General features: G+C 42.9%; 1 protein-coding gene across 4 annotated transcripts; it reads right to left on the bottom strand.

The window, feature by feature from the left end:
* Positions 1-3,650: 3,650 nt before the first annotated feature.
* Positions 3,651-20,533, bottom strand: PRDX4 (peroxiredoxin 4). Of its 4 annotated transcripts, none has more exons than XR_013959766.1 (8): positions 20,070-20,415; positions 16,446-16,563; positions 13,942-14,058; positions 11,571-11,693; positions 7,857-7,987; positions 6,806-6,840; positions 3,943-4,081; positions 3,651-3,759 (listed from the first exon to the last, which is right to left on the bottom strand). XR_013959766.1 is itself a non-coding variant. In XM_080652564.1 (8 exons), the coding sequence occupies exons 1-8, from the start codon at positions 20,311-20,313 to the stop codon at positions 3,756-3,758; spliced, it is 819 nt and encodes a 272-aa protein (XP_080508690.1). In that variant the 5' UTR covers positions 20,314-20,533; the 3' UTR covers positions 3,651-3,755. The 4 variants fall into 4 exon arrangements, 3 of the variants coding, with proteins under 3 accessions (XP_080508690.1, XP_080508689.1, XP_080508688.1); XM_080652564.1 differs by having other exon boundaries at positions 3,943-3,989; positions 20,070-20,533; XM_080652563.1 differs by lacking the exon at positions 3,943-4,081 and having other exon boundaries at positions 20,070-20,520.
* Positions 20,534-27,320: the final 6,787 nt, after the last annotated feature.

Genomic DNA, 27,320 nt, shown 5'->3' with positions numbered 1-27,320 from the left:
ACCACAGGTGACAGTGTCTTTTAGCATTTATTACACCGTCTTGCTCTTTCTGCATGCTTTTATTTGGGAGACTGTGGGCTTCTTGTGGGAAGAGATGTCGTATCTTTATATCTGCATTGACTAGCAAAGTACCTTGTTCATGTGTAAGTAATAAATATTTTTTGTATGAACAAATGAATGATTTAGGTGAATCAGGGTGTTTGATTTGGCTTTTGAATTTTGTAATTTAAAAAATTGTCAGGCCCTAACCGGTTTTGCTCATTGGCTAGAGCGTCGGCCTGCAGACTGAAAGGTCCCAGGTTCGATTCCGGTCAAGGGCATGTACCTTGGTTGCTGGCACATCCCCAGTGGGGGGTGTGCAGGAGGCAGCTGATCGATGTTTCTCTCTCATCGATGTTTCTAACTCTCTATCCCTCTCCCTTCCTCTCTGCAAAAAATATTTAAAATATATTTAAAAATAAATAAATAAAAAATTGTCAGGTTAAGCCTCAAGAAGGTGGACATTTAAAACTATATTTTCAGGATTTTACATAAGTGTACATTATGCCAAAATTGTATTATTATGTGAATAATGGAATTGGTAAAAGTTGCTTTGCTGTCTAAGACTAAATACCATGCTAAATATTTTCCTTCCTTTTAAAAGCTAGGTAAAATTTTTAATGAGTTTATAGAAGCATGTGTATATATACTGTATATGTGTGTTATATCTACACACACACAAGCATATATATCTATCTCCCCTGACATGGAGACCTTTATGGAGCTGTTTACCTGAGATACACGTTTTATCTCATTCATATAGTAACTAGAGGCCCAGTGCACGAAATTCGTGCGCTTTGCGGGGGGATCCCTCAGCCTGGCCTGCGCCCTCTTGCAGTGGTTGGCAAACTGCGGCTTGCGAGCCGCAATTTGCCGCTCTGTTGACTAATGAGTTTACCGACCACTGGGATAGGGGCTTAATCACAAGGAACAACAACAGCCTGTAATTATTGGAATCGAGAGTCTAGGTCAGTGGTCGGCAAACTCATTAGTCAACAGAGTGGCAAACTGCGGTTCTTTGGCCCCTTGAGTGTGGCTCTTCCACAAAATAACATGGCCTGGGCGAGTCTATTTTGAAGAAGTGGCGTTAGAAGTAGTTTAAAAAATTTGGCTCTCAAAAGAAATTTCAATTGTACTGTTGATATTTGGCTCTGTTGACTAATGAGTTTGCCGACCACTGGCCTAAGCCATCAGTAGGACATTCTTAGCGCTGCTGCGGAGGCGGGAGAGGCTCCTGCCACCACTGCTGTGCTTGCCAGCCATGAGCCCGGCTTCTGGGCTTCTGGCTGAGCAGTGCTCCCCCTATGGGAGCGCACTGACCACCAGGGGGCAGCTCCTGTGTTGAGCATCTGCCCTCTGGTGGTCAATGCACATCATAGTGACCGGTTGTTCTGCCATTTGGTCAATTAGCATATTAGCCTTTTATTATACAGGATAAGTCTATTCAAAAATATTTCAGTGACATAGCATCAGGAAGTTCATGGGTAATGAAATACAATGATGCATTCCGTGATATCAGGTAGGGGTTGGTTAGAGTAAAGAGCATCATTACCTAGTGAAATAGTGGTTAATGTATTTGAGAACAAAATATACAACCAGGAAGTCTACGGACAGATGGAAAGTTTAGGATGTAGGATTAGATGTGACCATGGACAGAAAAGAAATGATGGGAGTGGGGACTGATTTCTTGTATTAGATTCTGGGGATTCAGAAATCCCTGGAAGAACAGTCTGCTACAATCACTGTAAAGCTTGGCATACTGGCAAGACTTAACTGGGAAATATTCAACAGAAGATCAGAACTTGGAGAAGCATGGAATTATATATGATATATACTAGCATGTGTGTATATAAATGTGTGTGCACTGAAGAGAGATTGCCTAGTGATTTCATAGAACCTCCAAGTCACTCTTGATAAGCTCCAAATGTCATGGCATGGTCTGTCCTGCTGCAGAGGCAGCTACTAACTAAACTGTACTGGTCTCCTTTCCTTAATCTGTTGGCAACTGTCTCTAGAAGGATTTGTCAACCTTACCACTGACATCTTGGGCTAGGTAAGTCTTTGTTGTGGGGCTGTCCTGTCCATTATAGGATGATTGATTGGCAGCACCCCCACAGATGTGACAACCAAAAATATCTCGAAATTACCATGTACCCTGGTGGCAAATTGTGCCAGAGAAGCACTTCTCGATTGCATAGGTTAGCATGTTCTGGGAATAGGTCTCCTATAGCTGCCACACTGTCAGGCCCAGGGCCCATCCTCTCCAGGGGGACTATCCTTTCTGGATGCTCTTTTCCCCCAGTCTTCTGTAAATGGCCACATGACATCATCTTTAGGATGTAATTTTGGATGTGTGGGCATTCAGAAGTCAGTTGTTTGAAGGGATAGTTGATAAAAGGCACTGAAAAGGAGTGCATTTAATGCTGTTTTATTCATGGCTATTTGCATTAATTAATATCAAAGTGGTGATTCAGGGTGTATTTTCTCTCATTTGTTGGTCTCCAGAAATTACTACACTATCAACACCTGCTTCAGTAATCAAATACTGAGCTCCTTAAGGGCAGAAAACTATCTTTGGTTACTGATATATATCAAGTGTGTAGAGTAGGCGATCGATAGCTGCTGTATGTTGAATGAAAACAGTAATGACTGGCTTTTTGGAATAGATATAAAAATAGTTGTCCTCCCTATAAACATACCTAAAATGAACATGTTAGAAAAGCTCTAAGAGACAGGCTTATTCCATGAGTAAAAAATCTGTACGCTTCAGATTGGAAAGAGGAAATCTGATACTAGGATTCCAATTGTATTGGAAGTATTGACAAGATTATTACAACCCTGTTTGAATACCAAAGTACTAGCAGTTTTCAACTTTACTAATAGGTTGGCTTCTAAAATTTCAACTGTAAGCTATCATTTAGAACATACTTACATGGCACACCTATAGATACTTATGAAAGTCATTGCCATATTGGGGTGGCAAAAGGGGTGATGACATTGCATTGGGGCTCAGTGTTACATATAAAGAGCTAGCTATATATGCTTACGGATTCAAATTTTGTTAAACTAAATTTAAACATGTAAATTGCTACTTATATATTTGGTGTAAGTTGAAAATGTGAATTTAGAGAAGGGGGTGTGTGTCCAAATAGCTTTATGTTGTACAGAGCAGTGAGCTCTGGGTTCAGCTGCCCCTTACCAGACAGTGTGGAAGATGACTGTGCTCAAAACCTGTCCTTTGCTGTCACCCTCAAAGGTACAGAGAGGTGAGCCATGGTGGAGTGGTAAGAGCCACGAACTGGAAGGAGACCGTCTGGAGTTCAAAGTCTGTTTCTACCTTTCTATCTAGCTGTGTGACTTTGAGGAAGTAGTTGATCTGAGCTTCAGTTTCCTCATCTGTAGAATAACAAAATGCCTGGCAGGTAGCAGTACCATATAAATGGCAGTTATTGTTGTTACTAGTTTCATTCAATTGGACATTTCTTAGTTTGGAAAGAGAGAATAACTGCCTATCTTTTGGCATCAGTGTCTGACTTCAGCAGTAAATATCTTTGGACCCTGACGTGGATGTTTTATATTCTCCACGAAGTAACTACAATAACACAATGTGGTAACAACATGGCGCCTTTTATTGAAGGCGTTCAAGCATCATGGCCTGAGGAAGTATTTTCAGTTCAGTTTGTCGAAATACTTCAGTTTTCCAGCTGGATCTGGGATTATCTATTGAAAGAAAAAAGCAGATCATTCATCATTAGTTGTCTGATAATAGTTTCCCATCTCTTGACTAAAGAAGACTGTGTTTGTGTACTAATTATATAATATATATGTATATAGGAAACACTGGATTTGTCCGACCTGTCAATAAATTAACATCTGTACTCAAGCACCCCCGAATTTACTTACAGCTCTTCTCTCGGCCACCAGGCTTTCATGGCATCTTCGGGTTTGATCTAATTAAACCAAACACATTAAGAGAGCATGGCTACAGATGTTAATGTATTTCTAAAATCATCTGCTGGTGAAGTGTTGGGGTGCCAACAACCTGAAAGAGGGCAGTGTGTTCAAGTGGATTTTTTTGGAGGTCCAAAATGCAACCTTTTAACCTCAAACTGCAAAGGTAAAAAAATACTCAAATACAACCATGGAGCATTAACTTCAATAACTAGTGAATGGAAAAATACTCCAAACAAACAAAAAAAAGCTCCCTACTAGACCTGTTTACTTGATAGTTATAGGTAAAGTACATCCATCCCTACATATAAAAAAAAAAAACCTCTTGTAATCACCTTATGATAGTTCTGTATGCGTCTTCTATTTTTATTTTTTAAAATATATTTTATTGATTTTTTACAGAGAGGAAGGGAGAGGGACAGAGAGTTAGAAACATCGATGAGAGAGAAACATTGATCAGCTGCCTCCTGCACACCTCCTACTGGGGTTGTGCCCGAAACCAAGGTATATGCCCTTGACCGGAATCGAACCTGGGACCTTTCAGTCTGCAGGCCGACGCTCTATCCACTGAGCCAAACTGGTTAGGGCTATATGCGTCATCTTCATAATTTTTCTTTAGCATAAAATAAACATTACCTAGTTTTTCAGGCATCACTCCAAGGAGCATTCTGTTTTTGTCAGTTTATAACCTCTCTGCATTTAAATTCAATTTTTAGGTACTTATGGAATAACTACTTAGTGCCAATAGTGCGCTGGGCAATGGGGATATAGGATAACTACCATGGTCACCACCTCTGAGGCTCATACAAGCACGTGGGAAGGATGTCTGTGTACGTGGCTATTTTGATGCAATGCACAGTACGATTGTGTATGACCCAGGCTGTGTGACTCAGTGGGGGCTGAGATGGCATCAGGGATGGTCTCCGAGTGGAGGTGACATTTAATTTGGTCTTGAAAGAGGAGTAGAATTTAGAGAAGGGGACAGGTATTTCAGGCTCTGAAAAGACCTGAGCAAAGTCACAAAGGTGTGAAAAAACAGGGCTTAATTGGAGGAAAGATGAGTCATGATTTGGTGGGAGCACAGCATTTGTGTGTGAATCATAGGGAAGATGACCTGGGAGAGACTGGTGGGAACAGAATGCAAAGGCTTGAAGGCTGTGCCCTGAAAATCTGGACTTTGTCCTGTGAGTGACCGTGAGCCGCTAAAAGGTTCTGGTCTGGAGAATGGCATGCATTGGAGAGGAGAGATACTGATAAACCAGGAGGCCTGTGCAATATACAGGGGAAAACTGAGGGATATGGAGATGAAAAACTCTTCTATCTTAAACACCAGCACAAAACCTTTTCTGATCCTATATCCCCCTTTCCTACTTTCTTTCCGTCTCTCCCCCGCCACAGCTGTATTTCTTGTACTAGTTTCATATTTCACCTTTATTTCATCCTGCTCTCTCAGCACATGCCTGCAATACAAGGTGATGTTATGCATCAGTCACTGTTGGTTCTGCTCTAGCTCCAGGGGGAAGTGCCCCGAGCTTGATGCTTTTTAAGGCTTCTTAGGTGATACCTGTAGCTTCTGATTCATATTTCTATTTGTGAGCCTCACAATCAATAACTGTAAATTAACCCAATGACTGATTTATAATTTAAAGTACCTAGTGCTCAAAGTCTCTTTAATGCTTAACTTCAAATCCATCAGATCTGTGTAGAGGTGAATACTGTATTGTAGCATTAACTTTGACCCATAAGGGCAAAGCTGCTTTGCACACTTATCAAAACTAGTTTAAATCAATGAAATGTTATTTTAACTAATCTGAGTGAGGTTACAGAGTGAATTTCTACCTCTCACTGTGTACGCCAATGGTACTGTTTTGTTGTTGTTGTTTGCTAAGGAAGAAAGTCTTAGGAGTCTATATTTTTCTTTTATCCTAAGATAATGATTTCTTCCTCTAATCCTCTAGGTATTTTTCCTAACTGGAGTTTGTGTAAAACTCTGATTTTTAGAAGATAACATGTTCATTAAAAAAGGTTCAAGCCTGGCTGGTGTGGTTCAGCGGTTTGGCATTGGCCCAGGAACCAAGAGTTTGCTGGTTCAGGGCACAAACCTGGGTTGTGCACAAGCCTGGGTTGTGGGCTCAATCTCCAGCAGGGGCCGTGCAAGAGGCAGCTGATCGATGATGTTCCTCTCTCATCGATGTTTCTATCTATTCCTCTCCCTTCCTCTCTCTCTCTCAAGATTAATTAAAACATATTTTTAAAAAAGGTTCAAGCAAGTTTCCAAATTGTATTTTGGCCAGAAACTACTGGCCAGAGACTACTTCAGGGACTGTCTATAAACTATACAGCCTCCCTCTGAATGTACTTGTTTCAATCTTTTCTTCCTTCAAATGATGAATCATTAGCTTCAATGTTAGTTAAGCCTGATTTTTTTTCAAAAGCTTTTTACTATATACAGAAAAGCTTTGCTTGTGACTGTTTTCTTTGCCCACAATATAGGAAGAAATTCCATAAATGTTCTCTCAGCCCTCTGAATTAATTCTACCAAATCTCTGCTGTTCCCTTTTGTTGTTGTGATTTTAATGCCATATTATGCTGTATATTAGGCTTTATAATTCACAGCATGAAGTCCTATCTTCTGCTTTCTCCAGTGTCAGCTACTCTCTCTACAGTTCAAAGAATGCCTGTACTCTTCTGATTTTTGCCGAGCAATATTTAAGTCATTTACAAAATCAAGACAGTGCTATTACAGATGATCTTAAGGTTGGCATTTTTGTTTGGCCCCAGACATCCCCTTAACAGAAAAATCAATTTGACTTACTGTTTCACTACCAGGTTTCCAGCCAGCAGGGCAGACTGAAAGGAACAAAAATTGGCAAAAGACAATTTAAAAACAGAGCTCAATTCTCTTCAGCAACTCTTGGCTTTTCTTTTCCCGAATGAAATAAAAAATGGAGCCTGTATTAATGAGAACATTTCTAGGCCACTGACCACCTGGCTCTGTTAGCTTGCTTGCTCGCACCAAGCAAGTTTGGTCACAGAGCTTAGCAGTAGGTAGCTAATCTATTTTCATTTTTGTCAATTATGTTTACTTGCATTTACAGTATAAAAAACCAAATTGAGTGTTCCTCTAAGAAAGTTGGAAACTTTTGGGATGTGGTGAACTGAAAGGTCTAGGCATGGCAAAAATTTCTCTGAACTTACATAAACTTAAAATAAGCTGATATGCTGTTTCCTGTAATATTTTGTACTGATGCTATGGTTTGCTGCTTGTCAAAAGAGACTTTAAAATTATTCAGAAAGTAGGATTTAATTTGGAATATACCTTGACCCAGGCATTGAGTTACACATTTGAAAGGAATATAAAACATATATTTTAGGAAAATCTGACCTTTCCCATTTAGCTACCGCAAAAACTTGGAGTGAAAGGATGAATAGATTACTAGTGTGATCCTGAATAACCTTGCTGATTACTGAATTACCTTGAGGAAAAAATCTAAATCAAATAATGTACAGATGCAAATAAAACCTACATTACTAAATATTGCTAGAATGGTATATTTTAAGTTTTAGAAACATAATTTGAAATATTACAGCAGCAGAAACTTTTCTTTGTGCTTATCCAAAAGGACTGTGCAAATAATGAATACTTTTGGATCTTTTAATTCAGTAAGTAGAATATATTAGTGATATTTCATTAAAATCACTTTAATAATTTGATTTACTAAAAAGATTAGCTAATAATTTGAAAACAATCAGATGACTTTGGAACCATCCAATGTACTTATGGATAATAAACCAAACTAGTTATACTGCTACCTCTTCTCAAACTAAAAAATCAAAAGGCTATGATGTTTGGAAGGAAAGAGTACCTTCTCCATGTTTATCGGTGTACTGGAATGCTTGAACCAAACGCAGTGTCTCATCCACTGATCTGCCCACAGGAAGGTCATTGAGAGTAATCTGTCTTAGGATCCCTTTGTCATCAATAATGAAGAGACCTCTATAAAACACAAAAGTGGTAGGGGTGAGGCCATTTCATCTCATTTGAGGAGCTAACTTCTCAAACAAAAATTTTACTTTAATTATTTGTGCATTTAATTTTTGATGATCTGAAGCCCTCTTCCCCTATTTTAACATATTTAGAGGCGAATTAGCATTGAATGCAAGTCCTGACAGGTGCCTGGGAACACACACAAAAGGAGAAGGACATGCAGTCTGCCCTCAAGGGTGCAGAGAGCCTTCCGGGAAGGGAGAAGAGCACCTGGTGAATGAATGAGCGATCACAGCTAGTCCCCAGCAAGAATCTGATGGGTGATCAGAAACTTGAGTGATAGCTGGCCTTACAAAGAACTAAAATCCCAAACTAATGGTAGAGAAGCAATGGGTCCTGGGAACGAGGAGTTAAGACAAATCTTAGTTAAGACAAATATTTGTTAATGCGAATCCCTGTAGCATCCACACAGGATTGTTATACAGAATCAACACACTACCTACTTGACTAGTACACACACACACACACACACACACACACACACACACACACCTACTATATAATTTGGGATTATAATTGTTAAATTGTAGCTTTAAATTTTTTTTAAAGTTAAATTTATTGGGGTGACATTGGTTAATGAAATGATATAGGTTTCAGGTATACATTTCTCCTTTACCCTCTTTTACCTCCCCCCACCCCCCATTAGATTTAAAATTTTGTTTTGGTCTCTGAAACGTCCTGTAGTATTTACAGCTTAATCTTCACGTGTACTAGGTTTGGGATTTTACTGTACTGTAAATGAAATGATGAAACTACACAGCAGAGTCTTCCTTGAAGTGAAGGAGTGATCCATCTTTCTCTTCACTGGCTGTTTGGAATGTCTTTTTATTTCCTTTTAATGGTGGAAAAAGACAAGGTCACCAATATAAGTGAAGTCACCTTTCCCTCTAAATCTCTGTATGTGTGACTCACTTCTATGGCCTGGGGAGTAATGAAGTAGTTTGATTAAAAAGACCTGTTACTGAGATAGCGATGGCATTGCAAGAGTTAAAGTAGACTAGAGACAAAAATTTTCAAGGAATTTATTGTTTGTTTATTTACGTCAATATGGATTTCAACCTAATACTTTAGATTAGAAAAAGATCTCAGATACTGGGGCTAATTGCTTGTGTACAAGTATTATAAATGATGAGATATTTTTAGTATAAATATATGGTATTACATATCTATTTCATGACATCTTGTTTCATAATCATATTAAACATTACTAAAGTATTCCTACTTATCTCACAATACATTTTTTGAGTGAGCAACTTGATGTCCGAAATAACTAGGACTCACTCCCTTTGGACCAGGTCAACTTGCTTAATTATTATTTATACTAGTGGCCCGCCCGGTGCACGAAATTCATGCACATTAAAAGGGGATTAATTAGAGGAAATAATTTAATATTGTTATTTGCCCTTTCTCTATAATAGAAGTGTCAGAGATGAAAGAAAATTAGTAAAATGTATATGAAAACCTTTCTCCTGTCAGAGTCTGGGGCACACCACAGGACCCAGAGTCAAGTCCCCGCCCACCCACATGCGCCTCAAAATCGCTTGAGACCCAGACCCGGCCCCACCCCCCACTGGGATAGATCCAGACCTGGCTAGTCCCACCCTTGTCAAGCCCCACCAGGCAGGGAACATAGCCTCAGGTCCCCCGGCCCGGCACCAGGAGGGGGGAACAGCCTCAGGTCCCCTGTCAAGCCCCATTGGTAGGGGGGTGCAGCCTCAGGTCCCCCCTGGGCAGGGGGCATGGCCTGAGTTCCCCCCGACCCAGCACTGGGGGTGCACCTTGAGGTCCCCTGTCAAGCCCCGCCAGGCAGGGGGGTGCAGCCTCAGGTCCCCTGGCTCAGTGCTGGGGCGGGGGGTGTGGCCTGAGGTCCCCTGGCCTGGTGCTGGGGTGGGGGAGCAGCCTGAGGTCCCCTAGCCCAGCACCAGGACGGGAAGCGCACCTTGAGGTCCCGTCAAGCCCCACCAGGTGGGGGGTGCGGCCTGAGGTCCCCTGTCAAGCCCTGCCAGGTGGGGGGCGTGGCCTGAGGTCCAGTCAAGCCCCACGGGGGTGGGGGAGGGCATAGCCTCAGGTCCCTGCTGATTGCTTGTTAAGGCTCCTTATGGGAACTTGGCCTCAGCTGTGGGTGCAGCCATCTTTGTGATGGAGTGATGGTTAATTAGCATATTCCCTCTTTATTAGATAGGATATTAGATAGGATGGGTGTTCTTTCATGTAGCTGCTTTTACAGCTAAAAACTGTTGTCAATGGTAATCAAGTCTGTTCTGAAGTGAGCCTGATCTAAAATTTTGAGCTTCCCTCTGTAACACACACCACACAAAAACAAATCTGCCTTTCCTTTGCTAGCAAATTCTAGCTTTTGTCTTCTGTTTTAATTTTGTGAACTGCTTCTTTGGTAGACTTTGAGATTAATACATTTGCCATACTTGGTGTAATATACATGTATGTCTCTTCCACAGAGAAGAAACAGGTCATTCTTATAAAAATCAGAAATTAAAATGGCAAAAGACATCTCAATAACAACCCCAGAAGCTAAAGGAAGCAGGGCAATGCTTTCAAATGTTTGCAGGAAAATTGCCTCTCAATCTACAATTCTATATCCAGCCAAATGATTCATCAACATGAGAGTAGAATAAAAACATTATCTGACACGTAAGGTCTCAAACCATTTTACCTTCTAATGATCTTTTACTAAGACTCTATGAAGATGTGTGTCACTAAAACAAGGCAGGCAGGAGTAGGAGCAAGAAAATTAGGGAAAAGGGGGAATAAAATGGGTATGAGGTTTGTTTTTGGAATAATGAAAATGTTCTAAAGTTGATTGTGGTGATCACTGCAAAACTCAATATACTAAAAGTATTGCATTGTATGCTTTATATTGGGTGAGTCATATAGTATATCTCAGTAAAGCTGTTATTAAAAAACAGGATTATAAAATAATGACACTTTCACAAAAAACATTTAAAAAAGAAACTATTAGCATTGAAAAGCTAATAAACAACACAACTATAACAAAATTATTTGTTTTAAGCTAAAATTGCCCCTTTTCACCCAAAGAATTCTATTAGCATTTATTAACTCAAGTAACCCAGTGAGAGCTGTTGGGTAAAATATTTCCTTAATTTTTCCTACTCCAAAGACATAGATTTGCTAAATACTATGATACTTGTATTTAGGAAAACCATTATTGGAGTCAGTTTGGAGAAGAGGAGAAAGAAATGGACAAGGAGTTTGGGGACCAGGGTTCAAGTCTGCACTCTGCCATTAACCAATTATATTTCTCTGGCTAAGTTCATGGAACTCTATGAATCTGTTTATCTGTAAAATAAAGATAGGGTTGGTCACAGACCTTTACATAATATTCCAGCTCTAACGGTCTATGACACTCACTAATTATTTTAAAGAGTATCTATACCATTTTTGCAAGTAGAGCAAATAATATTTCTTGATCAAACTTTGTATCTTCTAACTCCATTTCAATGAGGGTTACAAATATATTTGGATTGGTCATAATGTAAAACCACTAAAAAGGTACCTAAGAGTGTGGCCTGAGTCTTCCAGATATACACCATAGTCCTTTGCAATCTGATGGGTCAAATCTGAAAGAAGTGGAATCTTTATTGGTCCAAGTCCTCCTTGTCTTCGAGGGGTGTTAATCCTGTAACAAACAGAACATTTACCTCTTAGAGTTATGGCATATTTCAAAACAGCACTTTTTATCTGCATGTGCACACACATGGACAAACGCCACACACCCATTCTCTCTCTAAAAAAGACAGGCTAAATATACATTCTATTTTCTTGCCCTTTCCCCCACTTAACAATATATTTATATCCATTAAACACTAAATATGGAGCTACACATCACATTTTTAATGTATAAATATACCACATTTTACTAATCTCTACTGACATACATTTAAATTGCTTCCATTTTTTTGCTTTTATAAACACTGCTGGGAACATCCTTGTATTCTTTTTTTTTTTTTAAATATATTTCATTGTGTTTTTACAGGGAGGGAGAGGGATAGAGTTAGAAACATCTATCAGCTGCCTCCTGCACATCCCACTGGGGATGTGCCCGCAACCAAGGTACATGCCCTTGACCGAATCGAACCTGGGACCTTTCAGTCCGCAAGCCGACGCTCTATCCACTGAGCCAAACCGGTTAGGGCAATCCTTGTATTCTTTTTTTTTTTTTCGGTGAAGACTGCAGCAAGTTTATTAACTGCGTAATGCCTTTAATCCTTGTATTCTTAACATTGTACATTTGCCTGATTAATTTCTAGAAGTAGAATTGATGAATAAAGAATAGACACTGTCATAAGCATAACCTTAGAATTGTCATCATAAGGCAATTCCTTGAGAGAGGCAGGAAACAACCGGATATTTTAATATTCTGAGACAAAGAAATGCAGTCTACTTGCAGCAGTGAAGGAAGTTAACTATAATCTCAGACACATAAGTCTTGAGATTTAAGTATTCTTTAAGTTGAAACTGGGGGATGTGGGCTGGTGCCCCAACTGGAAGGCATTGACATAGCAGCCAGAAAACAGGGAAATAATGCTCCCCATGTCTGCAGCCCCAGTTCTGACATCCAAGTAGAAATCTCTGGTTGACATGAAACTTATCCAGCTGAGAATGTATACCAAAGAATTCCTTGGAAAAACAATCCCAAATTATTTGGGATGGCATAGATGTTTTCCCTTAGTGTATTTGTGTTTTAATCATATGGAGATACAGAATTACTATAGAAGTGATAAAGCAAATTAAACCCATAGTTTTAATATTCTTACATTGAGAAATAATCAGTACCTATTTGTATAATGAGTTATTTATAATGTTTAAGAGCATTTGGCATATTAGAATAACATATATACCTTGTGATTCCAATTTAAAATGTGTAAATTGAAATTTTATTCAGTTTATAAATAGTAATGAAACAATTTAAAAGGACTTAAGATGCACCATATCTATTAGATTACAAGAATTGCTTATGTTCTTGGGATACTCAAGGGAAATAAAATAAAATATATAATTACTTTAAAAAATACTCCAGAGAGTTAAATACTTAAGGTAATATAAATTTGAGTTGTCGCTCCTGAACCAATTAAAATTTTAATTTTATATAGATATACATGCACATATAATTTATATGTACACATAATTATAAATGGAAGAAAACTTGTTTTGAATTTGTTACTCTATGAATTTAATGTTAAGTTTTAAAAACAATGAACAGTCTTTATCATGCATAAAATTTTGTGCAAAAATTGTGGACATGATTAAAAACACATCAACACACACATTTCAGATTCTGAAACATGTTGCCCAACTACTTTCCAGAAATGCTGAACCACCTGTGTGTATGGGAGTGCTGATTCTTCCCACCTTTGAAATCACTACATAAAAATTTTCAAATTTGAAATATTGGCCAATCAGACAGGGGAAAAGAATAACATCTCTTGTCATTTTAACTTGCAATTAATTAGGTGAAACAATTAATAAAATATTTCTAAAATTAATTAAAAATCATTGCTTCTGGAAAATTATGAAAGCTATTTTGAGTTTGGCTTAATACTACACAACTGTGTAACAGAGAAATGGTATTTTAAAGATTTTTTTCCTCCAGATTAAGGCTACCCAAAATTTGTCATAATAAAATAATCATACAATTCAATAGTTTTTGTTATGGACATCTTTTGCATTGAACTTTCCCCCTCAATTTTATTTTTATGTAACTTCATTGAACTAGCATTACTCAGACAAATCTCCTGAATTGTCTGATAAATAATTATATTCCTATAATGTTTTTTTTTTTATATTCCTATAATGTTAAGAGTTGTCTGCCAATAATTTAAAAGCAAATCCATTCTTTTTCCTAAATGTAAATGTAAGATACTGACCAGGCCAAATGGGTAAACTGTGAATCGACAGAGCATGCCACCACTTCAGTGTTTATGGATCTGAATTCTTCAATTCTATCACCAAAGGCGATAATTTCAGTTGGACACACAAAAGTGCTGAAAGTAAAAAGAAAATATACTCAGTATTCTCAAAATACACATATATGCGAGTTTGAAATGACTTGTCTTTACAAACACATTTAGTATATAAAAATGCACATTAAGAACAACTTTATATATGAATCCTCTCAATATTGAGTAGTCTAAAATGCTTTACAGCTTTCAAAGGATCTATACAAATCTGACATCATTTCATTGTTTTTACATTCCTTTACCAGCCTTATGAGCTAGATGCATCTATCTGGATTTTGGAAATGAGGAAATGCCCTCCCATCCCCTCCATTTCTTTTCTTTTTTTTTTTTAAGTATATTTTATTGATATTTTACAGAGAAGAAGGGAGAGGGATAGAGAGTTAGAAACATCGATGAGAGAGAAACATCGATCAGCTGCCTCCTGCACACCTCCCACTGGGGATGTGCCCGCAACCAAGGTACATGCCCTTGACCGGAATCGAACCCGGGACCCTTCAGTCCGCAGGCCGACGCTCTATCCACTGAGCCAAACCGGTTTCGGCCATCCCCTCCATTTCTTGATAAAGTCCCATTGTCAGAAGGACATGTTTGGAGAATATTACCTTAGGGTAGTGTTTTTCAAGCTGTGGTAGGAATTAAGTCAATTTACTGAGTTCCAATTAGCATTTTAAAACAGTGAAATAGAAAATATGAGAATATATCCTTCACAGTAAGGGTGAGTTATGAAACATGTATATACCAGTGCATGTATATATATATGTATGTTCAGGAATGATACTAAAAAATATTTAACAACCTTATTTCAAAACTAGAGGCCCAGTATACAGATTCGTGCACACTGAAAGGAAATTAATTAGAAGGTGGCTGGCAGGGCAGGACTGGGCAAGATGGGCCAGACACGCCCTGGAGCCAACCTCCCATGGTCCCTCCCCGGCTGGCCACACCTGGGGTGGCACCAGGGCTCGAAGGGTGTCTGCGGAGTGAGCGGGGTCCCTCAGCCTGGTCTGCGGGGATCAGGCCAAAACTGGCAGTCTGACATCCCCCAAGGGGTCCTGGAGTGCAAGAGGGCACTCTGCAAAGTTAGTGTCACTCAACAGCTCCTGTGTTGAGCATCTGCCCCCTGGGTCAGTGCATGCATGTCATACCTATGGGCCAGTTGCTTAGCCTTTTATATATATAGATTGGCTTTAGTGCTGGAGGTTTCGAAAAAGGATCAGGTCGGAGGAGCAACTTGGGGAAGGGGTTGAGAAAGTGGCTATTTACCCTCTGGTATGGAAGTTTTTCAGTATTTCAGTATAGCATGGCTGTACTGGTGCATACAGACTGAATGTTACCGTTTATGTATGTGTAAGTGTATTGGGCAGCAATTAAACATTTATTTCCTATTGTGTGTGATGGCCAAGAAAGTTCGAAAAATGTAGATTTAGGGGCCAAGTTCCTACCACACCCCAACATAGGCTTTTCAAATGTTTCAGTTGTTCAAGTGGAGGATTGTCATATGCAAGCAGAAAGTTCTAATCTAGACTACGTCCCTGGAACCTGGGCTATAATGTGTATTTTTAATATTTTCCACAATGTAGGTATGGTCAGTCCCTGCCTTCCTTCCTATTATCCCAAGAAATGCTATTTAGAGACACATTTGCCTGACTTCTTAGTGAAGACAGAGAAAAAGGTCTGGCAGAAAACTGAAGGATTGTTTGTGACTTTCATCCTTATAGACTGTGGCAATTGCCTGAGAATTCTTCCTTATCTAACCAGGCCCAGTCTGACTTTATACAGAAACAACAGAAAGAAGCTATCTTAGCCAGAAGACTATTGCTAACATCATGCATAATTAGCTATGTCTTATTCATTATGGAGTTTTAAATAACACTGGAGAGACAGAGCATATTTGTCTGCTATGCTAGACTAATTTCTGAATTCAGGTTTAATGTTTTATTTTACATACGTTTTAACTTTGGTTTTATAACATGAATTTAGAAGGCCTATACTTTTTATATGTTAAAACTTCAACTTCTGGTTTCTATTGGAAATTAGAATGTATTATACATTTCAGCTAGTCAAGCTAATTTAAAAGGTTATGTATTATGTAGCTTCATGACTTGTATTAGTCTTCATGTACTAATTTTTATGAGAATCCTTCCCATTTGGATAGACTAGGTGTCAGCAAACTTTCAGCCACAGGCCAAATCTAGCCTATCTTATTTTTTGTAAATAAACTCTTTTTAAACAATTTTTTAAATATATATTTTTATTGATTTCAGAGAAGGGAGAGGGAGACAGAACATCAATGATGGGAATCATTGATCAGCTGCCTCCTACACACCCCCTGCTGGGGACTGAGCCCTGACCTTGATTAATGATGGTAATAACTGAGGTCTTACTAGCTGCTTTGTACATGTATTACTTACAAATCAAGTGGGTAGAAGAAAAAAACCAGGTATTTTCCGTGATAATCAGTTAACTTGAGCTCCTTAAATTCTCCATTTATCACAGCGGTTCCTTCCCAATAAGGTGCTGGCTTGGAAACTAAGGAAGAAAAATATAGGATGTTTTATAACACTGAGAAAACTGATGGGATGACAGAAGAGCTTTAGGAAATCACTAAAAATCAAGGGTTCTAAACATTTGGATCTCTTTAGCAGTCTGGTGAAGCTTACATACTTCTCAGAATAGTGTTACTGGATATATAAAATAAAATATATAGAATTACAAAGGAAAACAATTATATTAAAATGAAATTATCAACATACAAAAGACCCACATTGGTGATGTAGTAATACATGTTCCCTTTTATTAAGACTTTAAAAATGCAGGATCTAGCAGTGATCTAATTAACTACCAAAAATAGTGAAGAGTGTAAATGATGTTTCAGGATACCTGTAACAACCAACAACCACAATACGGCATGAAAATACCTGGGGGTCTATTGACAACAGGTACAAGCAAGTACTGCTGAAGCTAATGTGGTTTGTTGCTGATGTTTATAATGGAAAGAAGTGCTCAATTTCAGTTGGAGGTCATTGACAATGCTTTTAATTCTATTCATGCTCACAGAACGCCCTCCCCCCCCCCCCCCCCGCCCACATTCCATCCCTGCACTACACTCTACTGGATCCTTCACCATAGCCCCTCCAAGTTGAATAACTTAATATATTTCAGATAATTAGATAGGCCTTTCCCTAATGGCAGTCTTTCCGATGTACTAATTTAAACATTTGGCCAGTTTCTCACATACTCATGGAGGACCTGTTGCCACACTCAAAGGGTAGGAAATTTGCAAATACATCAGGCCAGAAGTGTACAATCCCAGACCATGGGATTATTTTCCTAGAGGGCTTTGAAAGAAGAGACCCCCTGGAACAGGTTTCAGGTGACCTAATGGAAATTGAATAGTTGGTGCTGCTCTCTTGTAAGGGCATGCTGTAATTCTAGCCAACACGCTTTGAGAATATACCTTCTGTTACATTCAGATAACGCTTGAACTTTCAGAACCATTACATATATGGAAGTCAATCCTTGCTTCCAAGTTTGACCATGGTTCCTAGAAAGTAAGGCTCATAATAGGCAGCATTTACTATATTTTGTATAGTAGCCAGCATTTTTGGTCACTCTGAAAAGAGACATAAACTTAAGATGAATTTCTCTGTGAAGTTAATATATAACATGTGATTACTTGTCTTGAGTCAGAAGCCTACCTCATATAAATATCCTGATCTGATTAGGTAAAGGCCAAGAGGGGGAATTAGTAGAAGGGTACTGAACTATACATGCTTTGTATACATTACTGAAAATGCTTCTCAATGGGGTTGGTTAACAGGATATATTAAGTAGATTTGTGGTTGGAATTATAATGACCTGTTATTCCTTAATGATTTTAGCATATGAGGACAACCAAATCTGAGAAATAAATTTTGTTCTCAAAATTCTGAGTTTGAAAATTTTGGGTTCTTGATTTAAGAATTACAAAGTTAGTTCAAAGAAAAAAACTGTCATCAGTTTATGGAGCAAAAAAAGAATGCAGTTAACTTTGCTAAGATCTATAAATGGAATTCCCAAAGCAACCCCTTGTGTGTATTAAAATCTTGAATATAAATCATGTAACAGATTCTGGCAAATGCAAAGCAGTATAAAGGATATTTAAACCTCCTCTTCCCATAACCCCATTAATTTAACTACTGTTAACATTCTGATGTCTTTCCTTTAAACACAAATTTGGATCATGTTGCACCCCTTTAAAAAAAAAGCAACAGTAAGTCATTTACAGTTTTCATGTCACTAAAAATTATTTCAAAGTATGACCTTAATGGCTCTATAATATTCCACTTTATGAATAAAAGTCCTCGTATTTTTAATTCTAGATAAACCTACATGACACAGATATAGCAAATATCTAAAATTTGAAGAAGTTCTCTGGTAAAGGGAAATCTATTACCACTGTTTTTTGCTTTTATGAGCAGACTTGGATGGGATTTGTTTCTTATGGGAAATATAATGTAATGCCAGTAAACACTTAACTGGCTGACACAGTTCAAAATATCTTCCCAGGTAAGTGAAACTAATAACACTTTAAAATACTGTGATTTTAAAAGCGCAAGGCTGGGACTCAAAGATTCTCCTGCTGGCCTTGACAAAATAAGCTGCCATGTAGTGAGAGGGCCTGTGAATAAAGAAACTGCAAGCGGCTGGTTCCTAGGAATTAAGCATGGCACCAGGTCACAGCCGGGAAGAAAACAGGGACCCTGTCCTTAACGTCAAGGAACTGAATTCTGCCCACCACCATGGGAATTGGGAAGAGGATGCTGAGCTCCAGAAAGGAATGCAGCCCAGCCAACATCTTGACTGCAGCGTTGTAAGATCTTGAGCAGAGAACCCAGCTAAGGCCTCCTGTGAAATAATAAACATGTTGTTTAAAAAATAAAAGCGTGAGACGGGTTTCTTAAAAACAAAAAACCCAAAAGTAGGGTTTACTTTCAGTAGGAAAGAACTGCACGTTTAAGAAGGCAAAACAGTTTTTCTCACTTATTACTCCCACTCCATCCTAAGTCGTAACATCCCACTTAACACTGAGGATTCATAACTGTGAAGCATACTTTTTTCACTGGATATTGAACCACAATACACATCTTTAGAATGCTGTAGGAAAAGAAGGTTACTTAAAAACAAGCAAGGGACAGTCTTTATCCTTTAATCCCTGCCCACTTCTTTTTGGCTAATCTTAACATCTAGATGCAGCAGGCCATAACATTCTCAGTATCTCAGTCTGACGTGTCCTTCCTGAAAGTGGCCATTACCTGTGTACACTGGACAGAAATGCAAATAATCAAAAGCCAAACTGGCAGGACACAAATTTGCCATGAGGTTTATCATCAACCAAAATACATTACTTTGAACCTCCTTTTTCTTCCTTTCCTTACAAAGAGCCTTCAAAATACACCTGTAAGAAGTTCTTCATTTCTAAGAGACACAAAGAATACCCATTTATTATATGTTTTGGGGAAGGGCTTTTAATAGTCTTTATAAGATGAAAACAAAAGGAAAAAAGAGAAAGGTGAAATGTTTGCTCTCCTGAACATTTTGTTTAGCCAATTTTCTGTTTAATCAAACTTTCTATGAATCATTATTCAACTTAACCTAGTCTTCCCTGGAATAGTACTTGGAAACAGACGCGATATGCTACAGCCACTTTGCAATGTTTGAGGAAGTGTTTCAGTTTGCACAACATCCTCCGATGCCTGCAAGTCCGGAACCTGGACCACCCTCTCTCCTTTTTCGGTGGCTTTTGGGGTAACCACTACTTACAAAATCTGATTAGTGGAAACAATCCCTTTCTCACAGCAGGAACCCTCCTCCCTTGCCCTGCTACGAAAGAGCCAGGCCCGCCCAGGGACCAGAGGCAGGACGGGGGTGGGGAGGGGGCGCCGCCCAAGCCAGGCTCCCCGGTAGCCTAAGCAGGGCACACGTGTCTCGTGGTCCTCCCAACTTCCCGCCTCCCTCAGCCACCGGTCAACCCCACTTGGCGGGGCACCACCTACTCTTGGCTTGGCTGAGGTGCAGGGAGTGGTCGGCGGCCGAAACTCGGGACGCCTCCCCCGGGTACACTTGTCCCCCCGCGTAGAAGTGGCACTCCTCTTCACGGGTTCGGGGCCTCTCCTCTGCCTCCAAGCCCCGCAGAGTCTGGGCCAGCAGCAGGAACAGCAGTAGTGGCAGCAGCAGCAGCCTGAGGCTCCTGCTGGGGGCTGGAGTCTTCGCGGCTGGCTGCAACCCCGGCGCCTCCATGACCAAGCGAGCGCAGACACACGTTCTTTGGCGCGAGCGCTACTTCTCCCGCCGCCAGGCAGCTACAATCGCGCGCTGGACACCCCCGCGATCCGGGCTGGGCCTCGCGAGAGCTGCCCCGCCCTCCCCCTCCGCCCCCCGCCCTCCGCCCCCTCTCCCCGCGCTCCGCTCTCCGGATTCCAGGCTGCTCCAACTCCCACCGCAACCTCCGCAACCCCCCACCCCCCCCAATCCTAAGCCCTGCCACGTGGCCTGCTGGCCGCTGCCCGCTTTTGCGCCTGCGCCTTGGGGCGGACCGGCACAGCGCTCAGCCCGACTCAGCGAAAGCTGTGTTTCTGGAGTGACCAGTGAGTGGCCTGGCCTCAAGCGCTCCCGTCCTCTGCACGGTTTCCACGCCCATCTCTTCCCAAAAGCCTCAACACCGCACACCACCCCCTTAGCAAACTGAAACTAACCTATCTGCCTTGGAACCGCTTGCATTTTATGCTTGTAACAGTTTTTTCCTTGAAGTGATGTGTGTGAACAGTGCCATGACTACCCCCGCTAGTTGCAGATCTTTCAAGTCCCGAGAAACTTGCGAGAAGAAAGGTCTAATCATTCATTCTCCAGCAAGCAAGGGCAGCCAGGCACTTAGGTGACCTAAGTCTGTCTCAAGGTATCTTTTCTTCTTCTTTTTTCCCCATCAAGACTTGAAAAGTTCCCAGAAGACCAGACTTTCTCCCAGCACGTTATTGTTCCATTTTATGACAATTATCCCATCACATTATAGGGGCCAGAATCCCTTTTATCCTCCTGTGAGCTCTTGTCATCTTTCTGAATCCCATAGAAGTCTATTAGACTGTCAGCTGCCTGGGATCTAAGTCGATGTCGAATTCATCTTTGTTTCCCAGGGCACCCGCACATGGCATTTGCTACTGTAAGCACTTGATTTTATAAGTAACGCCTAATACTCCCCACAGCCTGTCTCAGTTTCAAGCTGTTTTCACGGATTATATCCTTACACCTGCGACGACCCTTCGAAGCAGATAGGACACCTGCCTGTTCACACTTGTCCCTCATCCCAGCCCTGCCCTCTCTATGCCCCGCCCTCACGGCCGCATGCGCATGCGCCCTGGGGGCAGGCCGCAGGGCGCATGCCTAGGCCTAGGCCACCCGGAAGCCTAACTGGTGGAAGACCCATTGATGGCGTCGACTGTGCCTGGTCTGTCTCTCTCCTGCCCTCCCTTCTGCCGGCTCTCAGCATTGTTTGAGGCCCTGCTCGTCCTTCTAGGGCCCATCTCTTCCCAAAAACGTCGTTGAAGACTGGCCTCCCGCCTTTGTTGCGACTGGCCTGCCGCCATTACAGGAGCCGGGCCTGCCGGGCCTGCCGCCATTACAGGAGCCGGGCCTGCCGGGCCTGCCGGGCCTGCCGCCATTACAGGAGCCGGGCCTGCCGGGCCTGCCGGGCCTGCCGGGCCTGCCGGGCCTGCCGGGTCTGCCGGGTCTGCCGGGCCTGCCGGGCCTGCCGCCATTACAGGAGCCGGGCCTACCCGGCCTGCCGCGCCTGCCGCCATTACAGATAAGGGGTCTTCGCCTGTTTTACATCCTTCTCATCCTTCCCCACCCCTCACCTAAAAAGCCTCACTGCAGCACACCATCCTGCCTCCTCCCCAAAGGTGAAATGAACCCTCTGCCTCTGAAATGTTTGCCTTTTATACCTTTAACATTTGTTTTCCTTTTCCTTGCGCTGAGCTGGGTGAACAGTGCCCTGACTTCCCGCACCGGCCGTAGCCCTTGTAAGTCCTGGGAAAACTTGGAGAAGAAAAGTCTAACCTGAAAAGCAGTATCTCAAGACAATTTATTCTCTTCCAGCAGGAAAGGAACGTTTCCGGCCTGGAAGTCACAGCTTGGTGACTTAACACTGTGTGCCTTAAGGTATGTCTTACGTTTTAAAATCAGCACTTGGTGAGTTCCCAGAACTTACCTTTTCTCCCAGCACTGTGTTGTTCCATCTTCTGACAATCACGCCATTCCTCACTCTTTCGCTAGAATGGCAGGTGAGGACTGGGACAGGGCAGGAGAGATAAGACCCAGCACCCACCAAATGGGTGGGAACCATTGGCCGTCTTTATGTCCCCAGGATCCCTCCTATCTTCCTGAGCCCTTGTCATCTTTCTGAATCCCACCGAAGCTATCCTAACTGTTTGACTTTCTCTATTAGGTTGTCAGCTACCTGGGGTCCAAGTCCATGTCAAACTCATCTGTTTCCCAGGCTCCTGGCACCTGGAATTTGCTATTGTAAGTACTTGGTTTTGTAAATACCACCAACTGCCTGTCTGGGTTTCAAGTTACTTTCACATATTATGTCTTTGCTCCTGTGACAGCCCTTTGAGGCAGATAGGAACCTGCCCTTCCCAAACTCACCCCTCACCCCAGTCCTGTCCATGATAAGTTTTGCTTTCTGTTCCCTGACCCCTGTCTTCCGTGGGTATGGGAAGAAACATATGAAGCCACCTCCCTTTTGCTGAGAAGGGGAGAGCTTGTCCTTACCCATAACATTGTCTGCCAGCTCTTCACTCTCCGGGGGCGTGTAGATAGCAGTCCTCTGGCTAGGGGGCTCTCGCTGCTCCCGTCCTCCTCCTTCCCTGGCCTCCTGTTCCACATGCAAGGGGAGTGGGGCACTAGGGGTTCGGGACTGAGTCCGAGGGGTTCGGCCCAGGCGTCTGCTGCGAGATCGGCTTCGGTGATCCATGTTGAATAAACAGCCACGCAGCTCAGTGAATTCTAGGCCCTATGCTGGGCCTCTAAGTTTGGGAACTGGGAGAGGAAGCTTGGGTAGAGAGTTATTTCCTAACACTAATGCTCTGGGCCGAGCTGAGGTGCCCCAGTTGGCAGCAGGGGTTGCCTACCAGGTGGGCCCGTGAACCGCCTGCCCACTGGAGAGAAGGCCAGATAGGCCAGCTCCCCAGCACCAACTGTGCGCCCCTCAGTTCCAGCGGAATCCTTTGGCAGTTGACGTTCTGAGTGGCAGTTTGCTCTGAATCCTTCTGTCCAATGATATTTCCTGAGTGCCTGCCTCCTGCAGGCAGGCATTGTGCTGTCACAGTGCCAGTTATGGGGGGCTTGGGCAGGGGCACTGCCCCCAAGGCACTCACCAGCCAGCTGGAGCCAGTTACCCATTTTATTTTTTTATTTTTTTTTTTTATATTTTATTGGTATTTTACAGAGAGGAAAGGAGAGGGATAGAAAGCTAGAAACATCGATGAGAGAGAAACATCGATCAGCTGCCTCCTGCACACCTCCCACTGGGGATGTGCCTGCAACCAAGGTACATGCCCTTGACCGGAATCGAACCCGGGACCCTTCAGTCCGCAGGCCGACGCTCTATCCACTGAGCCAAACCGGTTTCGGCCAGTTACCCATTTTAATAGTATAAACCCATCAGACACATAGGGGTGGTTCTATATATAGAATACACCTATAGTGCACTCCACAGGAGGAATACTTTGTGCCTTCTGAGGCCAAATCATAAAAAGGATTGTTTCTGTCTGTCTGGCATGTAGATTACTTTTTGTGCACACATTTTTTTAGATGAAATTCAGAAAACATGATTTATCCTTACAAAATGTGTAATTCAGTGGTTGTTAGTTTAGTCATATTGTTCTGCTTTGTGCTCACTCCTGTCTAATTCCAGAACGTTTCTATCACCTCCAAAAAGAAACCTCATGCAGGTCAGCAGTGAATTCCTCCCTTTCCCCAAGCCCCTGGCAAAAACAAATCTGCTTTCTTTATATATAGACTAGAGGCCCGGTGCCCTTCAGCCTGGCCTGCACCATCTCGTAGTCCGGGATCCCTGGGGGGATGTCTGACTGACGGCTTAATGGGCCTAAGACAGCCGTGGGCAAACTACGGCCCGCGGGCCGGATCCGGCTGTTCTATCCGGTTCTCTTGCTCTCCCCTCCGCTCCTTTACTTTGAATTTATATTAGTTCACACAAACACTCCATCCATGCTTTCGTTCCGGCCCTCCAGTCTAGTTTAAGAACCCATTGTGGCCCTCGAGTCAAAAAGTTTGCCCACCCCTGGCCTAAGCCGTCAGTCGGACATCCTCAGCATTGCCATGGAGGTGGGAGAGGCTCCCAACACTACCGCTGCGCTCGCCAGCCGTGAGCCCAGCTTCTGGCTGAGTGGCGTTCCCCCTGTGGGAGCACACTGACCACCAGGGGGCAGTTTCTGCGTTGAGTGTCTGCCCCCTGGTGGTCAGTGTGCATCATAGTGACCGGTCATTCCACCATTTGGTCATTTGTATATTAGCCTTTATTATGCAGGATACGCTGTAGATGAGGCCCCCTCGAACCATAAGAAATGCAAAAAATTCACTGTTCACTGATTCTCGAATTGCCCCCACTTAAAATCAAATTGCCCCCCTCTGCTCTGTGGGGCGTGTGCTGCACCTTGGGAACCAGTGGGCTTGACACTTTTCCTCTCTGAGCTTCATTTCTGAATACATACGCATATACCATGGGAATTGTAATCTCTCCTCCGCCTGCCTCACGGGGTTGTCATGAGGAGGTTCTGAGCTAAGAAACTAGAAATGTTTCAAGTAAGTGATGTCTAAACGGGAAGGGATTGTTATTTTTAAGCCCACGGGTACCCTGGCAGGTAGCAGGTGCTGATTAGGGGAGGAGGGCATGATTGTTTCCTGGGACTGTAGCTATGGAAGCTTTGCAGAGGGTTCTGTAGGCCTCGGAGGGGTGGGCTCTGGCCAGCCGCGCTGTAGCAGTGGTTATCCTTGGAGGCACTGGTGAGGGGTGGGGCATTATGGGGGCGCTAAGGGGGCAGCGAGGCCAAAGGGGGAGTAACTGTCAAACCCTCCCGTTTGGTGCCATTTTTTAAATTGTACGTGGCTTTTCCGGAGCTGTACCTGCTCAGGGCGGGGCTCCAATCTCCTGGAGCGGGGTGGGGGCCTAGCCATGGTAAGCCAGGCGGGCTAGGAGGGCGGGTTTAGCCATGCCCCTGCGAGGTTCAGCGTGCTTCCGCTGGGGAGATGGAGCTGCTGCTTTCGGGGGGAGGGGTCTGATCCTGGGGGGCCGCTCAGGCCTTCCTCCACCTGGGTCTGAAGTTGCAGGTAGGAGAGGCGTGCTCGGCCCCAGCAGAGGGGGCCCAGCAGTGGTGGGCCACGGGTCCTGGGTGCCTCAGGGGCAGTGACGGGTGGTCTCTGGTGTGCTTTTGTTGTGGGCGCCCCTGGCAGGGGTGGTGGGGGAAGAGATCGGAAGTCAGAGCTGTGGGCTGCAGCTACCCCAGAGGCTGGGTCTTCTTCCATCTGGTCAGCCTCCTCATCCCCCTGGGGATGCGGGGCTGGGGTAGGGTGTCCATCTGTCCTCCTGGAAGTGCGGGGGCTGGGGTAGGGTGTCCATCTGTCCTCCTGGAAGTGCGGGGGCTGGGGTAGGGTGTCCATGCACGGGGATTGGAAGAGCTCCCCGTGGCCGCTTCCTCTTCCTTCTTTGCAGTCCGAGCTTCAGTCAGACACTCTCCTTAGAACCCAGGGAACTTGGCTCCAGCCGCCCGCTCCCTGCTGCTCACACATCTTCCTGCTGGTCTGTGAATATGCAAGTTGGTCGTTACTGGGACTCCGTAACGGACAATTAGCATATTACCTCTTTATATGTATAGATTTGCCTATTGTGGACATTTTCATATAGAGTCATACAGTGTGTGTCCTACTGTATCTGGCTTCTTTCACTTAAGTATAATGTTTGCAAAGTTCATTTATGTTGTAGTATGTATTGGGACTTCATTCTTTTTATTGTGAAAAATATACATACTACTATTTTAGCCATTTGTAGGTATGTAGTTAAGTGGCATTAAGTACATTCACATTATTGTACACTTAACAGTATCATCTTTCCCCAGAATTTTTTATCTTTCCAAACTGAAACTATTGCCTCTAAACAATAACTCCCCATTCACCCCTCCTCCCTGCCCGTGGAAACCACCATTGTACTTTTTCTCTCTGAATTTTACTACTCTAGGTGCCTCTCATAAGTAGAATCATACAATATTTGTCCTTTTGTGTATGTCTTCTTTCACATAAGCTTAATAGTTTTTTGTTGTTGTTTTTTAAAGGGAACATTATTTACTTATTTTTAAATGTATATATTCTTTATTGATTTCAGAGAGGAAGGGAGAGGGAGAGAGAGATAGAAACATCAGTGATGAGAGAGAGTGATAGATGGGCTGTCTCCTGCACACCCCATACTGCAGATCGAGCCTGCAACCTGGACGCATGCCCTTGGCCAGAATTGAACCCAGGACCTTTCATGCTGCAGGCTGACACTCTATCTACTGAGCCAAACAAGCCTGGGCTAAACTTAATGGTTTTTATATTATGAATGGTGACCTGGTTCACGAAATTCGTGCACATTAAAAGGGGATTAATTAGAGGAAATAATTTAATATTGCTATTTGCCCTTTCTCTATAATAGAAGTGCCAGAAATGAAAGAAAATTAGTAAAATGTATATGAAAACCTTCCTCCTGTCAGAGTCTGGGGCCCACCATGGGACCCAGAGTCAAGTCCCCGCCCACCCACATGTACCTCAAAATCGCGTGAGACCCAGACCCAGCTGGGCCTTAATCCCATTGGGCTGGATCCAGACCTGGCCATTCCCACCCTTCTCAAGCCCTGCCGTGCAGGGGGGGTAGCCTCAGGTCACCTGGCCGAGCGCCAGGTCGGGGAGCATGATCTGAGGCCTCCCAGCCCAGACCAGGGTGGGGGCGTGCCCTGAGGTCTTCTATCAAGCCCCGCCAGGTGGGGGGCATGGCCTGAGGTCCCCGGTGAAGCCCCGCCAGGGAAGGGGACAGAGCCTCAGTTCCCCCTGCCCAGTATCAGGAGGGAGGAGCGCAGCCTCAGGTCCCCCGTCAAGCCCCACTGGGCGGGGGCACGGCCTGAGTTCCCCCAACCCAGCGCTGGGGGTGCACCTTGAGGTCCCCCGTCAAGCCCCACTGGGTGGGGGGCACGGCCTGAGGT

The sequence above is a fragment of the Plecotus auritus genome (assembly GCF_963455305.1).
Source record: "Plecotus auritus genome assembly, chromosome: X".
NCBI lineage: Eukaryota > Metazoa > Chordata > Mammalia > Chiroptera > Vespertilionidae > Plecotus > Plecotus auritus.
This window is presented reverse-complemented; position numbering and strand designations above follow the sequence as displayed.

Coding starts and splice junctions, on each gene's coding strand:
- PRDX4 (XM_080652562.1), bottom strand. CDS start 20,313: ATGGAGGCGCCGGGGTTGCAGCCAGCCGCGAAGACTCCAGCCCCCAGC. Junction 11,694..13,941: donor CAGTTTACCCATTTGGCCTG/GTCAGTATCTTA, acceptor TGTTTGTTACAG/GATTAACACCCCTCGAAGAC. Junction 7,988..11,570: donor GACTCAGGCCACACTCTTAG/GTACCTTTTTAG, acceptor TGTGTTTTATAG/AGGTCTCTTCATTATTGATG.